The sequence below is a fragment of the Xiphophorus couchianus genome, chromosome 13 (genome assembly GCF_001444195.1).
Source record: "Xiphophorus couchianus chromosome 13, X_couchianus-1.0, whole genome shotgun sequence".
Lineage (NCBI taxonomy): Eukaryota > Metazoa > Chordata > Actinopteri > Cyprinodontiformes > Poeciliidae > Xiphophorus > Xiphophorus couchianus.
The window spans coordinates 21,961,852-21,980,119 of record NC_040240.1 but is presented as its reverse complement, the minus strand read 5'-3'; the positions used below and the strand labels follow the sequence as shown (position 1 = coordinate 21,980,119).

The 18,268-nt window shown below is 36.8% G+C and overlaps 2 protein-coding genes across 5 annotated transcripts in view; one reads left to right on the top strand and one right to left on the bottom strand.

Annotated features, from left to right (window-relative positions):
• Positions 1 to 6,195, top strand: part of tmem65 (transmembrane protein 65) — a 30,770-nt gene extending 24,575 nt beyond the window's left edge. The window contains exons 6-7 of the mRNA XM_028036767.1: positions 361 to 466; positions 1,604 to 6,195. Coding sequence (XP_027892568.1) covers positions 361 to 466; positions 1,604 to 1,735 — 238 coding nt within the window. The 3' untranslated portion in view covers positions 1,736 to 6,195. The remainder of the gene's footprint in view (positions 1 to 360; positions 467 to 1,603) is intronic.
• A 614-nt stretch (positions 6,196 to 6,809) lies between these two features.
• LOC114156125 (metastasis suppressor protein 1) overlaps positions 6,810 to 18,268 on the bottom strand; it is a 55,804-nt gene continuing 44,345 nt past the window's right edge. The window contains exons 9-16 of one of the 4 annotated variants that reach the window (XM_028036368.1): positions 18,005 to 18,112; positions 16,493 to 16,590; positions 15,183 to 15,408; positions 14,440 to 14,511; positions 13,962 to 14,222; positions 12,915 to 13,082; positions 12,668 to 12,824; positions 6,810 to 12,201 (exon numbers count right to left, since the gene is read on the bottom strand). In XM_028036368.1, the coding sequence (XP_027892169.1) occupies positions 11,558 to 12,201; positions 12,668 to 12,824; positions 12,915 to 13,082; positions 13,962 to 14,222; positions 14,440 to 14,511; positions 15,183 to 15,408; positions 16,493 to 16,590; positions 18,005 to 18,112 (1,734 nt within the window). In that variant the 3' untranslated portion in view covers positions 6,810 to 11,557. The remainder of the gene's footprint in view (positions 12,202 to 12,667; positions 12,825 to 12,914; positions 13,083 to 13,961; positions 14,223 to 14,439; positions 14,512 to 15,182; positions 15,409 to 16,492; positions 16,591 to 18,004; positions 18,113 to 18,268) is intronic. The other 3 variants (XM_028036371.1, XM_028036370.1, XM_028036372.1) reach the window with 3 other exon arrangements.

Genomic DNA, 18,268 nt, shown 5'->3' with positions numbered 1-18,268 from the left:
ATTCCTAAAAGCAATTATTTCCTTCAAATTACAATCTTATTCACAAAACTTGTTTTGCCATTAGGCTTAGTATTTAGAGGCTCAGTTGTCTTAATCTCTAGACAGGAGCCGTAAACTGAAAAGTAATATGTTCACTTCGTCCTTCAATATTTTGTCTAACTTTTAAATAATTCCACATTTGTTTTATGTTTGTTTTTTCTTGGCTGTCAGAAATGTGATTTTGTTGGAAATGATTATTGCCTGTTATAATTGATATGTATCAATCAATCAATCAAATTTTATTTGTGTAGCACCTTTCAGCAACAAGGCATTTCAAAGTGCTTTACCTCATAAAAACACATGTAACATGTATGTTTGCAGTCTGGCAGGTTATGTGGAGGCTCTGGCTTCCAGACTGGGGATGCAGGTTCCTGATCTGACACCCAAACAGGTGGATATGTGGCAGACCCGGATCAGCTCTCACATGGTGAGATGACTCAAAATCTTCACATTTTTATTGCTTTGCCATCCCTCAGTAGAGAGGATCTGGGGAAATCTCTTGAGTCAAACCAGATGTACACTGTTTGTATAAACCTCTCAGCAACTGGAAAGGTCATTTTTGATATTCTTAAAAGGAATAAAATAGTATTTTATATCTGCAAGCCATGCAGTTGATCTTTTAAACATAGATCAATGCTCAATAAATTAGAACAAACAGCCATATTTAAACCTTTTTTTCATTTTTAAAATATTCTGTAAGCAGTTATTAAACATACTTTACATTAGCTTTAAGTGGAAAATTATTATAATTAACAGAAATAAAAGTTTTCAAACATATGTGTGGAATTAATCTACATAGTGTTTCACTTAGTGACAAAGGTCCATAAATAAATGGGCTTTTCAATAATATTCAAATTAATTGAATGAGTCTGTAGAGGCAGTGAGTGGAAGCAACTAAAAGTCTCACTTTTCTAAACAAAATCCAATGGGAGTTTTTACAACTAAGAGTTTAACTCTATTTAACTTATGTAGCTGCTAAAATATTAATACAATGTGATCATCTGTCCCTCTAATCCCAGGTCTCTTGGCTTTTCTACTTTCAGTTATAAATCCATTAAGAATGTTTCTATTAGTAAAAGTTTTTGTCAAAATAATTCAGCTTAATAATTTAGAGTCCCCACTTAAACTGTAAGGCTTTTTTCTGTCTGATGGTGCTAGACCGCTCACTCAAAAACAAAAAAATAAATAAAAATAAGATATGCAATTAAATCACGTCAGTGTAAGATATCCTTGGAATAGAAGACGTATTGGAGGACTAGCCAAAACGAGATGCTGAAAGAAAGGAAATGGGAAGCTGGATTTTTGTGGGAACAAATAAAAAATAAAAAGCAGCATAGCATCCTATTTAGTGCACCCAAATAAGAACAGCAACCTCCAACTGATGGACCACCACTACCCTGCTATGAATAATACATTTCACCTGAGTCACCCTGCTGTATAACTATATTATAACAGTAGTATTGTAATCGTGGAACAAGTTTAAAATATCAACTCTCACCCAGCATATGAAAGACTTTGGTTTCGTCATTATGTCTAAAATGAACTCCTTCTCTGCTCCCTGCAGGGGAAAGCCATCGGCATCACCATCGGCTGTATTTTGGGAATGTTCCCGCTGCTTTTCCTGAGCGATGATGAGGAGAAGGAGAAGAACGGGGCAGAAGCACAGCCCCGCAGTGACGCAGCATCACATTCCTAACAATCCACCACATCTCTAACTGGATTCTGCTTCATGTCCACATTACAAAGGAGTATTTAACAATAGATTCCCTGTCAGGCGACTCAGGTGGCTTTCACAATCTGGCTCCTCTTGAATACAAACACAGCAGTATCATGGAATAATTCTTTTTGATTCTTGCCATTTATTAATTTAGTCCGTATCACATTTATTTATGTTCAGGAAATATCGGTCTGCATCATGAGATCCTGTTCCTTATTGATTTTTCTATCAGCTTCTTCAAGATGGATTGTTGGCATTCAAAGAAACACTAAAGCAATTTTTAGTTCCCTCATTCCCCAGAGTCTGTTACCTTAAGACATTTTATTTAAAAGCAACATGTTTATCATGAAAGTGATTCAATCCTAGTTGTTTGATCACAGTGTACCTTCTTTATTAAAATAATTTATTAGAATCAGCATGAATTATCTAACGATCGTGAAAATTCCTGCTTTCATTCGATAGTTTTCATTTTAAAATGAATCAGATAAAAGCTAATGATGTCATGATGACTGTTAGGAGACTAGATTGCAGTTTTTATTTTCATTAGAGCCGTTACAGAACTTGATTCAGCTGACTTCTGTAAAGGAGAACCATAACATCCTTTTCACTTTCTTTAAAAAAAGGAACAAGGTGGAACTACATGGATTTTCTAGTTCAGTTTTTGATAACTGGTTTAGTTGCTGAACAACTCTAGAGGTTGTCTAGTGTAGTTATCCTTTTTTCTGACTTGCAGACAGTAGCTCAACTTTAGAGTATTGCAGAACTTGACATTTTGACAAAAGCAACCAGAAAAGTCAATGAATGAGATGCTTGTTAACACTAATCCATCTGGTGCCTTCACTTTAAGTTATGGTCTATGTTAGAGCTTGGCATGGTATGATAACCTTGTATAAAATATAGGTGCACTTCAATACAAACTATATATATATATATATATGATTTAATTACTTTTAATTAAATCAGTAAAGCTGCAACTATTCCTATTACAAATATGATTATATTAAGGTTATATTTGGTATTCTTATTGATATTTTGATTTTGGCACATGGGTATAAGAAAATAATGGATATAGTAGTGTTACAATGTTTGTTGTGCAGAATGGTTTACCTGTTTGTTATTCCACTTTCTATTGATTGACTCTAAGAACAAGCTGATTTTAGCTGTTTCATTATTTGAGCTAACTAGCCTGCAGTCAGCTGCTTACCAGTTATGCTGCTTGCAGTTTGCTAACTGGTTTTATAATGGTCTTACTACATCAGATGTAGCACTGATTTAGTCTTCAGTTGAGACCTTTGTTGTCTGTTTCATAACTGGACATTTTTCCAAGCAGATTTCAGGGTTTCTTCAGTCAGGTAACAAGCAATGAGAAGCAACAAGTGGAGGAGGGGCAGTGTTTTGTAACTTTACTTTTGCTACATACAAGGGGTAAAAACTGGTCATTCTTTCTATCTGTTTGGCATCTCTTTATCATGGCTTTAGAATTTAGGGACAGATTTGAAAATGGAACTTTTTTTAAAAAACAATTCATAAATCGTCATAACAATAACCAGTGCATGTCTGCTGAATTCATGCATCCCACTTATAAGAAATAAAATAATGCAAGAATATTCTTTTGCTTTTCTTAATTAAGCATTTGTCATTAAGTTTAACTTTTTTAAAAATTATAATTAATCAAGTGTTTGTCGCTCAAAAAGCACAAAAGCCTCCTGTGAAAGTCGCCTGAGTAGAAGCACTCACCTGGAACTGAGTCTTCCTCTTTCCAATTATTCCCCACAAAGGGAGGATCAACAGCTAGATGTCCTATGGACTGAACCCGGTCAGTTCTATTTGTCAGAAATAAAACTGACAATCTTCGACTGAAAGCAGAAGATTAACCCATTTTCATATGTATAATTTTATTCGCAAGCTCAACTATTATGACTCTTTTCCACTCCAAATAACTAAATTAAAGCACATTTACAAAATTTATTTTTGTCATGAATAGACACTTTATACTTTTGAAAAACTTCATCTCAAACACTATTTATTTGTAAAGATGGTAATCGTTACTTCAGTGGCAAACTCTAATAGTCACTGCAGATGAATATGAAAAGTCTTGTGCAACTTGATAAAATAAAGATGAAACAGATATAATGTTGTCTGCTACCTCGACGAATAATGTTGTCGTTTCTGCATGAAGAGCTGATGTAGCTGCATATTCTAATTTATATCAAGTATGTTTTCCTTTTCAGTTTGATAAGAAAGGATCCTTTGAGGTTTTCTATGGCTTGATATCAGCAAACATTCAGTGGTAAGACACACTATTTAGAAACTGAAGTTTTTTTTTCTTTCTGTTTTTAAGGTTGTTCTGTATCAGCTTGTTTTCTTTTGTGTTCGGCTCCTTTCTCTCCTACATGTGCTCAACTTGAGTCCCACCATCTGTGTATTTTAGTTATTTGGAAGTCATCACAGAGGAAGCTCCAGATGGTTGAGATTTTTATTTCCAAAAACATTTATGCAATAAAAAAAAAAAAAAAGGCACAGAGATTTCTGCATCCCCCCTCTTGTTTGTCTGTTTTCTTGATGTCTTGTACAACAACACATCAGCAGAACTTCAAGGTGCTAATAGACAAAACTGCAAGAATGGTTTTCATTCTCTTTGTTTTTATGATCAGGCATGTTTAATATGTTAGGAATAGTGCCTGGATTTCAAACTATATATGCAGGTGCATTTCAGTGAATTGCAATATCATTGAAGAGTCCATTTATTTCAGTAATTCCATAGGTTCTTGTTTGTTGTTTTTCTATGATTTTATCTTATAGTTAATGAAACAACAAAGCTAATTAAGTTTCAGCATTACACAAGGACAATATGATTAAGGATAAATAAGGATGTTTAATGCAGTAATCCCAGCCTGTTGAAAAGCATACCTTTATGCTGAATTGTATATCCTCTCAATACTTGGTCTAAGACCGTTTTGCAAAACTTACTGCAATAATATAAGTTGTTGCATTACAAGTAATCATTGAGTCACTACTGAGGTGTTAAGGAAGCTAAGGTTTCTTTAATGGTAGCTTTTTGATGTAATTTTATTGATAGATTTGGTGTCTGTTTTTCCTTCCATCAAATATCACATTGGGATATTTTGAATAGCCACCTTCTTTAGCAATGACCTCTTGTGACCTATCCTCCTTGTGAAAAACATTGAAGACTGTTGGACAGGTGTCATCAACTGAATCTAACCTGTGATTTTGTCAAGAATGCAACATTTCTGTTTTAAAAACTTTTTTTATTTTGAACATAGAATTAATTTAATTTGTCTGAGGAGTAAATTTTGAGGTGAGAGCCAAACTAATCATAGCTTTAATAGCTCAAAAGCCTTTTTGATGTTCTAATTTATTGAAATGCACCTAAAAGAAAAGTCACATGTAGGAGATTTAAGTGGAGAAAATCCCTGTTCATTAAACTAATGTAATGATTATGGAATAGTTGGTGTGAACTCCTTTTTAGTTTATACAGATTTTTCTCTTTTTTGTTTGTTTTTTTTATTTTCTGATGATGCAGGCATGCAACAAAGAACAAGAGCTCCAGCCTAAGTTATTGTTACAGGTTTAGAATGATTGATTCTATTCTGACCTGGAGAGAAGCTCAACTGGTTGTTAAAACTTTGTGTAGTTCACGGAGACATTTAAAAATCTGCTTGACTGTTATGTAAGGAAGTGTGAGGAGCTGAGAGGCATCTTAAATTGATCCACTGGATCACACATTGCTCAATCTTTATGTGTTCTTTAGTGCTCAGCTAACATTTAATGTATATTACCTTATCCAACCAAAGTAGAATAAAATTTGACCCAACATTTTTGGAAAGTTGAATCTTTCCAAAAATGATTCCAAAATTTGAATGTTATTTGTAATTGTATCTACTTTATTGAACAGATTATGTATTATTAGAGATGAGCACAAATTGTGTGATTAAAAGACTTAAATGCTAAAAGAAATGCTGATCTGAGCATGAAAGCACTTGCAGGAGTTAAAACAAGGAGGGAGATACTTTGTTTCCTGCCTGCCTTGTTCAGAGGAAGATTTGTTGTGAAGGATAATGAGCAATTTATCGTTTGTTCAGGTTTTGTATTAAATTGTTAGAGGTTGGGACTAAAATAAGTAGCGTGCCGTTTGTCAGCATGAGCAACCTGATTTGTTTCCTTTTGCATCAAGTTTACATTATGCTTGCTTGTTTTTTTAAGAATTAATATAAATGCAATATTTGAGGTATATGAATTAGGAATATTTTTTTGTGAAAGGAATGCAATGTTGTGCTGCCATCTTGTGGTCAGTCTGGAACAGCAGCTGCCTCGCACTTAAACATGTTTCTACTATATAAATTGTACTGTCTACACATAGTGTTTTTGCAGAATTGTGTGCAACAAAGTAATATAATAAATATGAGAATGTTTACTCATTGGTCTGCAGGTGTCACTGTACTTGAATCTCTTCTCCATTTATGCTTGAAGTGCCCTGGAGCAAGGCAGATACAGCTGCTGAGAACAACTTCCATTCAGAAGTAAAAGTGTTAGTCAAAGTAAATATAAAATATAAGCTACTTTTACTAATTTTGAATTTTTTTTTCTATTTGCTTGACAATACTTAAATTCTAACTTGTCAGATCTCTGATTTATATTCTATAGGTTTTGTAACAGGTTGCTTCAAGATACTCTGCATAAAACAATGTTTCCATGCATTTAGAAAAGAGGTAAAGTAAAGGATTCTTAACACAACTTCTCCAACATAAGCTGCTTCAGTGTTTTGCACCTTACAGTTAAAGCAAATCAACCATTGCTTTATTATAGTAGTGTTGTATAATAATTACATTTTGGGTTATTCATTAGCTGTAATACAAAATGACAAACAAAATACTATGTGAAATATATTTGTTTTTTATCCTAATATAGGAGCACAGGACTACATGACTTTAACTTTCTGCATTAACAATGTTTTGATTTTCTAAATTAAAGCCCTCTTAAATCCATCTGTTGAATTAGCTCAAGTGAAAGAAGAAAAACACATCGCAACACATCCAGCTTTACTCTTTATTATGTTAAAAGCCCGTGGGGAATTTATTCATCTGAGTTAACGGTAGAAAAATTTACATTCGCGTGACAACTGAATGAAATAACTGGAATAAAAAAATCAGATATTCAAAAACTTGCCAAAGGGAGAAAAAAACAAGCATGTCTCATACAACATTATTAGCATTAGTAAGGATATGATTGTGGACAAATTTGAAGTAATTTTAGTTTAACTTGTTTGGAGGTGGGTTTGACAATTAGGCTAGGAGTTTAGTATTTATATCCCAGAAAATGTTTTTCTGTTAGCAAGTCTTAACAGAATGTTTACTTTCCTGATTTAATGGTAACATCTGTTTTGTTAGAAATCTGTTTTCCTTGATGTCAATTTTTACTGCCATCTCTGAGTGCTTAAATTTTAAAATTATAGTAGACAAATAAAAAGTAAAAAAATGTAAACCAAAAAGAACAAAACAAAATCTCAAACAAGAATTCTAAGACTTTTATCAAATATTTTCTTAGCATTTATCTCCTCAGACATAACCCACCTCCAAACCCCATAATCAATGTTCCCAAGACAGCATGCTTGTCTTACTGTTCAAAGGTTTTAGTCAAATCAACTGAAATGTTCTAATTTTGTACAATTAGAACATTTATACAAGTGTAGAAATGCCAGAATGTACAGCAGGTAGCCCACCATAAGCCTATAATAAATGTAAAATAAAAGTTTTAGTGGGGGAAAACGATAACTTTACAGTCTCTCAAAAAACTAATCAGTTGAAAATAAATAGCTGGAACAATTTATCAATGGAGTGATTGCAAAGCTTCACAAAGGAGCACCTGAAGTAAGAAAAGCATACAAAACCTAAATTCAAAGGATTATTCAGCACATACTGTAAAAAAATTTGGCAGCTTGTGTCAAAGGCCAAACGTTAAAGGGTTTTAAGGAGACACTGACAGAAATGGCATGTAAACACGCCGAGCACAGGACAAAGATGGTTGTAGATCCAACTTGAGTTAAACTTTAAATAACATTTCTGACTGAACACACTGAGGAACGGTGCAGATAATCAAGCAGAATATTTTAACGCTACAACTGGATGCAACTCCTGATACTCGTCTAATCCTCAGTAGGAAAACCACCCACTGCTGGTCACAGGCTCAAACATTCAGCTTCATACGCTTGGTATCGCATCAGCTACACAACTGTTTTTGTAAACCTGGAGTGGGAAACACGACAGGCTTGAGATCTCAGACACAGCAGTCACAAGAAATATGACACATTTATGATTCATATGGAACATTACAGGGTGGAATAGTAAAAGAGGTCCTTTAAAGTGATGCTAACTAAAGGGAGGAGTTCTAGTGGAAAATTATGAACCAAAAAAGGCATGAATTATCATGCATATTAACTATCTTTATAGGTTTCCTATACTGTAAAAGTACAGCTGGTAATTTAGAAATGTAAATGCATATACAGTACATATATTTAAAAGAATAAATAATTTAAATGTGTGAAGATGCCACTTTTTAGCAGTTTCTGGCAGCACAAGGAGGTTTTTGTGTTGTTTACTCACTAATGCCAACATATAAACCTTTTTGATTATTAAACATCCAGCAGATAAACTTGCAGTTAGAAGGAAAAATTGGGTGAGAGTGAATCTTTACTTTCAAAATAAGATTTTAAGACAGGACAATTTAACCATTGTGTCTCAATGGTGGAAATTTAAGAGTTGAAGGAATTAGAAACCCAATGAATCCACAGCAGTTCCCCCCAATGCATGGCACCTCTGGTAAAAACGTGCAAGGAAGTCACCGATATTGGATGGTATGGAGATGCTATTTTGTCTGTGTCCTTTGTAACAGTGACCCATGCAACCAACCCGTACTGCACCATTCAGTGGTACGGTACAGTTAGGGCAGAGGTACTTTTGATATACAACACAGTCCATTGACTAAGACAAGCATGAGGCATACAAATGTGTCACATTTGTCGTCTCACTAGTATGATGCCATATTAAGCACCTGCCTGATGACGGTCCAGCTGGAGGTGGAAATGGTCTCCTGAATATGCTGGGCCATAAAATATGCCCCTTCTCCACGGGCATGGCTTCAACTGGTTCTTTCCCAGTCCTTCTTAGCCAAATTCATCTCCATTTGAAGATCCTGCATGGTTCTTTCCTGACTTTTGGAACCACCTCAGGGGTGGTAAAAGCCAGAGATAGCCAGATAATGTGTACATGCCATTTGATTTATAGCAGACTGTATTTGGTCGCCTGACATTCAAGCAACTTGATTGATTTATGTCAATGGACAATTGAAGGCCGGACTTTGTAAACTCATGGAATAATATCTCAACCACCATTTTCAATTAACATGGGAAACTATAATTCCATGGTCAAACATTGAGGTCCAAACTTTTTATCAATTGTGATGGAAGAGAGCATATAGAGTCAAGTGGACCAGCAACCCGCAATGAACAAATATATTGAGATTTTGGCAAAACTGGCCGCCCAAAGTTACATGTGTGGACTATGCTTTTATCAGAGCTTAGTCCACAGCTCTGGCTGTCATGGCCCACCCATGTTCCTGTCCGTACTCATGCCCACATAATGAGTAACACACCGCCAATGGAGACCCACAACTTGGCAGGTCCGAACCAGACATTAACTGGCTAGAGTGAAACCAGACAATGGAGAATTATAGCATACTGCAACGCACAGACTTGTGCCATATCGCTCAGTTGAAACCAGGCACTGGAGGACCAAACGTGCCACTTTTTTATACATTTCTCTAACTTTTTGTTCTTACCCTCCTCACCGTGTATGTTGGCAAGTTAGATTTGTCACAGTTCTAGTTATTTTCAACATTTTCTTTATTGCTCTGACTGTAGGTATGGGCAAAGTTAGGCAAGTATATATTTTTATGAGACTCTCTTTCTGACTGTATATCAACATACATCTGCCTTACCTAAATGGCATTTCCTCTGGCTGGGGGAATGGGCCTCTGTTATGTCCTGTTTATACCCAACAGAGCCAGAAAGTCTTGGATTAATAATTAAAATTTCCTGAAAACATTGATCAACATAAAAAAAAGTATAAATTTAAAAAACCTCCATAATACCCATTTTCAAAAGAATTTTTAGTGTTTCCGATAATTAGGACAGTGGTAATTTTGTAAATTACAATTTCCTAATGCAAGTTTTTTTTCATCCACTAAATGATTGCAAATAAAAAAAGAATTTGTTTGATTTTCCAATCTACCATAGCCTTTCTTTGAAAGGCTTTCAGCACATTTTCACCAAGTTTAAAACTGAACTAAAATAACATTTTAATGCAATTTAAATATTTGATGATTGTCCCCAGAAAATCTCTATTTCAAATCCTCACATATTTCTATGTTTTGCATTAATACTCTGTTTACTGTAGCACGCTACTCAACTTTAAAGTCTGACTAAATAATGTTTTTACTAAAATATTTTCCACTACTGCTTACACCAGTGCCAGCTAATATCAGCACAAAGGCTTCACCACAAAATACCAATACAATTTACTCCAATTACCAGAGAAAGGCAGTAACAGCCTCTAGTAGTGCTATGTATGCTAACACATACAGTAACGTTGGCACATATAGGTTTACAGTTTGCAGTAATTCATCACTAACTGTTGCAGTTTTTAAATTTGTCTGAATTATTCAAAGTGCTTTACAGAAAACAAATCTTTAAAACAAAAGTCAAACCTAGATTACAAAAAAATAAATATTTAATAGTACCTAAAGATTTTTTCTTAATTTTAAGTTTACAGGCATGGATTGGTTTGCACAGTAAAGCAGATTTAGCCTACTGAACTGCAATCAATGCTGGGATTTATTTCACTAAAATCTAAAAATGACTTGGACTGTAACATCATGCAGGGCAGTCTACTGTTTAACTGTACCATTAAACCATTTGTCGTGAAGGATTTCACTCTATGTGCTACCCTACATAAACAAAACAGAAAACCAGTTACACAAAACTAGTATCATTTCAGGTATATGGAAATTATTTTGGGTTGTTTTGGCACATTAAGTTGAAAAAGGGTGACTATGAGGATGTGAAATGAGCATAGAACAAAAGAAATTTGAATATTTACATACACAGAATCAGTCAATCTTTTGAAATTGCTCAGTTGCTCAGAATCTTTCTATTTAATCTTCTTTTCTTTCCATTTCATTTAAGCCTTCTCCTCTACCAGAAAGACTTTATCAAACTCTCTCAAAATCCACAAGTAAATCATTTCCCTTTTTTTACATCTTGAAGTTGCCCTGAGGCAAAAATCTCAGATCAGTGACCATTGTAGTAATCCCCTACAGAATATTTCACTGGTCAAATGCAACTAAGACTCCTAAAATGGTCCTTCTACACCTCCTGCTTGATTCTGAGCAAACTTTCCCTAATTTAGAACCAGTGTTGGAGTTCTCAGCGTGTATGCTTGTTTGTAAAATGGAATAAGTCCAACTTTCCTTTTGTTATTTAACTGATCGTCCTCTTTGTGAAACCATGTACAGCAAAGCAGACTCGTCCAAGGTGCCAATGGTCAAAGTTTCTTGTTTCAATTATTTCCTTACACTCAAACTGATCCTCGATCAGTCTCAGGGCAACTTTCAACTATTTTGGCACAATTTCAGGTTGTAACTCTTACTCACTACAGCCATTTTCTGTCCTTTCAAGACAATATTGTGAAAGTGACAGAATGTGTAGTCCCATTGACCCTGGTGATTTCAGTGAATAATGGGAGCCGATCGGTCATTGGACATCGTCTTCTTGAGTTTAACGCCTCGCCGGATAGTCACCAGAAAGTCCTCCATCTCGCAGTACTCTGTCTCCTCCAGGAGTTCAGGGAGAGGCCGGCGTTCCCATTCTGTCAGCCGACCGCCTGGCTGAGGCGGTGGGGTAGGAGGATCCGATCCTTCGTCCAGCTGCTGGGTTCCCCAGGCAACAGACTTTGGTGATAGCGGCTCGTTGCTGCTAGGTGACAAAGGGGTTGTTGGGGGGCTAAATGGGGTCCGTGGTGTATTACCATCTTCTGCTCTGCTTGGGAAACCAGGATGTTCAGGCACAGTAGGGGTTTTCACTGGGATCATAGGGGGCTTGATAGGGATGGGACCCAAGTTCAGGCCCCCAGAGGGTCGACGTAAGTTGGGTTTGGATGATGGAGTCCGTCGAATTGTAGCCACCCCAGGGGTAATGATGGCTGAGTGATTAGAAGGCAGACCGGCAGTGGAAGCTGGGCGCTTGGACTGAAACATGCGGCGGTAGGACTGACTGATGTCACTGTTCCTCGGGATAGTTGAGGACTTATCGAAGTCAGACTGATGCTCGCCCTCCTGATCAGCACCGACAGAGTAGTAGTCGCAGTCTGACACTGTGAAGAGCAAAGAAACTGTCAAGGTAAGTTTAGCCAGTATAAATGTTTAGCTAAAGCTTTTCTCATTAATCAAAATCTTGCCTATAGTACTGCAGTTACACAAAATCTAACCAGGTATTTGTCTAATTTCTAGTACATATATCTTGGCACATTTGAAATAAGACAACTCTAACTTACAAGTAACTGTTAAGATATAGGAGCTTGTTTTAAGTCAATAATTATTTAATATTGATGAAACAGTACTAGATCCACAAGTAGATTATTTAACTTATAGCAAGACATTTTTATAAGTGAAATAATTTCCCAATGAAACTAGTACTTTTTCATTAAGATAAAAAAATGAATGACTAAAAATAAGTTCCTGTCTGTTTGAAAAACAAACTCATGTTTTATGGAATTTTATAAGGGTAAAATTATTCCGTAAGTTACTGTCATATTGTGTCAGTAGCATGTGTGCATGCACCTTGTGAGGGGATGGTGTCCTCTGAGCAGCATGGTGTGTTGGTCTGGCTGCTGTAGCCACTGGAGCCCTGCAGCGAGTCCCTGCTGGAGCCGTGGATGTCCAGCTGGAGGCCTCGGGCCAGTGCTCTGGCCAGCTCCTCGTGGGCCTCCTTCTCCCCCTGGAGTGGAGGCAAGAGAACATCATCAAGGTTTGCATCTTTGGCTTTTAAATTCTGTCTCTGAATGTTCTTTTTCTTCCTTAAACTGACTTTTGAAGACATCACAGTGTGGTTTCCTTTAATCCCCTGTTGGTCCTCAACTGGAGTGGTGACAACAGAGCCTTGGTGGCTGCTGGGATCTGTAGTATCTCTCCTGTCTTTACTCCGCCTCAGAGTGTTAACCATTGGCTGGTCGTACGGACCTGGTTTGGCCCAGTCCTGCACAAGAAGAAAAATTCAACAACATATTGTAATTCCATTTGTAAATGCAAATCTGTGTTAATGGGTGCAGTTAAAGCTGCGGTATGTAACTTTTATGAAAGATAGATTTTTGTTAAAATTATCATTATGCCAAGACAGTATTGGACAGATCTGTGAAAAATAATTGCTCCTCTGCTTTCCTCCTCCTAGCACTCCTCAGTGCTAACTGCAGAAATACACCCAGCAGTCAGAAACAACCCATCAGCTCTTATAGGTCTTAGAGCTGTCAAACACTCGTGTATGCACCACTCACTGGTATGCTACAGCTGGTTCACCAAAACATAGCTTGTCATGAATGCTAAGGCTAGTTAGCATAGCCACCAATGTCAGGTAAACAGTTTTTCTGTAATGGTAAGTTGTTTCTCCGCCATTGGCACATTGAGGAGCGCATACATGAGAATGATTGACAGAGCTAAGGCTTTCCTCCTGACTGATTAGTTGGCTTTGACTAGTGGTGCATTTTTGCAGATGACAACAGCAGCATTGGGAAGAGGATGAAGAGCTCAATCTTTTCACAGATTATGTGTCTCATACTATACCGCCACAACATGGTGACAGTTTTAGTAGATGTATAGGAAATACATTCTTGTAAAAGTTACATACTACAGATTTAATGTTTTTTGGTTTTTCATTGATTAAAGACTTTAAAGAAGAAGCTTTGAGTGTGAAGCTTTGCTTGGCAGGATTAAACTATCTAATCAGCAGCAGAAACAATCTGATTTCTGTATCCAACTTGTGCATCTTGGATGCCTCCACTATGAAAGAAAGGAGCAGATATGAAATAGGGAAAAACTGAAGGAAAAACGGACAGAAATCATGGAGGAATGCGGATCAAACCTTCCAGGACGGGACTCTGGATGAAGGGATCACTCCAATCCCTGACGGGCCAGGAGGCGAGAGCTCTCCCGTTTGGCTGAAACCCGAGCGAGACCACGCCCAGGTAGGTGAAACACACTGATAGGAGGGCGAGGAGATGGGGGAGGTGGTGGTGGAGGAAGAGGAATAGGTGAAGTATGAAGGGTGGAGGTGGGTGTCCAGGCCTTGCAGGACCACTCCGTGAAGACAGAGGGCAGCGTGATGGTCAAAGCCGTTTGGCAACTGAAGGTGAGCGGGTGAAGGAGAGGCAGAAACACAAGTGCAAAATTAATGATGATGAAAACGTGGCGGAGATGGGAAAATTCTATTTTGTGAAGGGGTTCCGAGTTTGGGTCAACCTCAGTAGGGTAGGTTTTTTTGTTCTCCAAGTCGGTGCTCATTGATAACAGAATAGGCATAACCATATCACCAGCATGTGTTTCCACATGTATTTGTTCACCTGTTGTTGCCCGGAGCTGGGCTCAGGATGTGAGGGAGAGGAAGAGGAAGAGGAGGACTCCTCATTGACAGACTGAGTGAACAAAGCAGAGACACACAACTGCAGGACAGCAAAGCACACCAAAAAACAAAACCAACAGTTTGCAAGATAAAGACAAGAGACGCAGAAACAAATAATAGAAAAAAACAACAACAAAGCAAAACAAAATAAAAGCAGCAAATCTTAATGAAATCCAATGATGGAGCCGAGGAGTCAAGACAGGCTTGTAAAAAAGCCAACGCAGCAGAAATTTTATGTAAAAGAAGATGATGAAGGTCAACCATCAATCAGAGATGTTTAGCTTTTTTTTTCACTAAACATTAAAATGCTGTTTGTCATATTTAACCAAACCAAGATGTCATGAGATGAGCAAAGATGTGAAATTTACAAACAATAACACAAAGCTGAACCATTTAGATTTTAATTGCATGCTGTACATGTCACTGGAAGTGCAAAAGTTATTGCTGTATGCAACCCGGTACACAAAACGGCAGCATCTTTTCTGCAGCAGAAGACTATTACCTCAGTTCACAAAAATATGAAACAAGTCAGACGGAGGTCAAACTAAGACTTGTTTGAGGTTAAAATAAAACATTGAGCACGGGATCGGAGTAGTGCATCTTTAATAAAGAGATGTTTAGAAATTCTCCAAACAGGGGTGTTCAGGTGTGTTTCAGAACTGGGAACCAACCAGCAACCATTACCTGCAAGTTGTCTGGAGGCATCGGTGAAGGGGATTTGGACTGGTAGGCGTCCTGGGAAATGAAGCCAGAGTCATGGGAGGAGACTGAAGAGAGACGGGCCGGCGTCTGCTGGGGCAGCACCGAGGAAGATGATGAGGAGGAGGCACGGTAACGAAAGTGGGAGGTGGGGGAGTGGCAGTGTGAGCCGCTGGAGCGAGAGTCACTGCTGTTCACGCTGTTCAGGCTGCTGTGTGACAAAGAAGAAGGAATGTTAGATGGCTCAACTTCATTAAAAGGGAAAGTGTGTTTGGGGAAAATTTTTGTTTGCTTTGGATTTTTGTGAAGATGATATATTGCCTTTATTCATTCAAAGTCATACTAAGCTAATGCTAAATTTGTAAAGAATGAAAATCAGTCATGTATTGGAACATAAAATAAAACCCGGACGCTGTGCATATAGATGGAACAATTTATGATTCATTTAGAGATTCTTAAAGTTTAAGAACTTAAAAGCAGCAACAGTTGAATCCACATTTGTAACCAGAGCAGATTCACAGTGAGTCAAGCCAGAACACAATTAGTTTTACAAAGCCATTATATCTGGATCGACACCAAAACCACAGAGATAAGTTTGCACTGAGACCAAAATACAAGTTTATCGTCGCATAAGGACAAGAGCAGATTTGATAAATTGTTCACAAAACTTACTGAAAATCTAAAATAATTGGGCTTTTCAGGAAAAAGAAGGAGGCAAAAATTCAACGTAATATCCACAAGGTGGCAGTAGGGAATTGATTCTCAATTCACCAAGTTTGGTTGCTCAGATAATGAAGAGTTTGGTATTTGTCTGCTGGCTGAACCAAACAGGCTAAGCGATCCAAAACACTGAAAGCCCCAAGTCTTAACCCGTAATTTTTTCTTTTTAAATACTCAGAGATCAGACATTAAAAAATGTCAAGCATAAAATAGTCATAAACAACAGTGGAGAAAATAAAGAGCAGATAAAAAAGATGTCTAAATGCATTAAAAAATATATTCTATGAGGAAATACAAAATAAACAAAAGCAGAGAAAAAGCATTGTCCTAAATTAACAATTAAATGACAAATGATAATGAAATTAGATGTAAAATCCACAATTGGGTGAAAAAACCCCTAAAACTTGCAAATGTTCCCAAATTGGTCCAAATGGTCTTCTGAAGCTGTAAAAAGTGAAGCGAATGATAATGAAACAAAGGATTCAGTTTGTGATTGATTGATGTTCTTATTGAAACCTTCCTGGTTTTCTGGTTTTCTAACAATGTTAAGTGCAGGGCTCTGCTGTCAAACACACCTGCACATGCTGGACTTCCTGGAAACGGTAGTGCTTGGAGAGGAGGGAGGAGTTTGGTAAGACCAGGTGCACTCCGAGCCCTTCAGGTCTACAATTACCTGCAGAAACAGGGAAAAGAAAACAGTCTTCAAAAAAAGGAGGATTAAGGAAAGTTTCTGGTTCTGATACTTCTTTGTGGAGAAGGAGATGATACTTTTGATATACAAGTTTATTAGCATTATATATAAAACTTTAAACAACAACAATACATCAGCAAAATTTGCATTAACCTGTGGATGGCAGAAAGAAAACAACATTAATGCAGAGTTCCAACATGTTTAATGTAAATATTCCAGTTTTTTTCCATATTAAACTCTCCAGTCTGTTACGCCAATTTAAAATGTTTAAATACTAAGATTTATTGAGACGTTATGGTAGGTATTGAAAGAAAGAAAGAAGGAAAGAGAAACAAAGGAAAGGAAAATAATAGAAGGAATAAAGAAACAAAGAGAAATAATGAAAGAAAGAAAGAAGGAAAGGAAGAGAGGAGGGCAAGAAAAGAAGGAAATAGAGACATGAGTTAAATTGCTGTCAACTACAAGCAAAATAGGAATTATATGTTATATTTTCTATATAGCTAAAAAAATCCCTTGCTTAAAATGTAATTTGATCTTCTCGTAATTATGCAGCATGATATGTTTAGGTTGACTGCTGGTTTCTAATGTAAAGAAACATTAAGGATTCATCTGATGAAGGTAATTAACAAGCTTTTGCATCACTGGAATAATGTTTTTTTTTTTACTTATGCAGAAATGTATGTGCAAATGTTTAATTATTTCTACAGGAATCTTAAGAATTTTTTACAAAGTGTAGTAGTTGTAAAAGATAGAAATTATTCTTAAAAAATAAGCTTTTCACATAGATTTGATCATTTGATGAACCGATTTATCCACTGCTGGCAGAAACTGTGTCAGAGTAAGTGGAGGCTGACCATCTGCTAGTTGGCTTCCAGCTCTGTCAAACAGGTTTTGGCTCCTTAAAGGACGTACATATTCCCACTTTTCAGTCAATGAACAATTATCCAGAGCCAAAATGTGGTGTTCCAGTTGGATCTGTACTTCAACCAGTCGTCCAGAACTCCACTGAACGGCAACGTCTCGCATAAAATAAAAACATTTGGAAAGTTGGACTGAAAAAAATGATATTTTCTGAATCACTGATCAGTTTTCTACATTATTTTCAACCCAGTTGCTTAGTTAAAAGTTTAAAGTAGGATGCTTGCTTGTGTAGAGCAAATATTAATTAGATTAAAACTGCATTAGAGGAAAGAAATATTAGGATCTTGGAGCTTCATGAAGAGAAAGAAAAGCAAAAATATATAAACAGGAGCTCTGATTTACAATGAAATGATGAGCAGGATTTTGTCTCTGATAGTTAATCTTTGTTCAAACAGGAAGTTTGAGAAATAACTGATAGTGTATTTGCATATGCAGCTAAGCAGAATCAGATTCATCTCGTGTCAAACACCAGTACCTGCTCACTGGAGGCAGGCAGCTTGTGTGGGTCCATGGTCAGGATCTTCAAATCATCTGTGAGAGTCTGGAGGTGGGTGATCTCCCCCAGCATGGACATCTCCTCATCCTGACATGCAAACACATCAGATCAGAGCGCTCCAAAGTCTGCACAACTAAATAACTGTAAAATAAAGTCAATAATTTTGGAAATGAGCGTTTAGTATTATTATTATGTAGAATCTGATGATTTTAGCAACCTTAAAAAATATATTACTGCAACTGA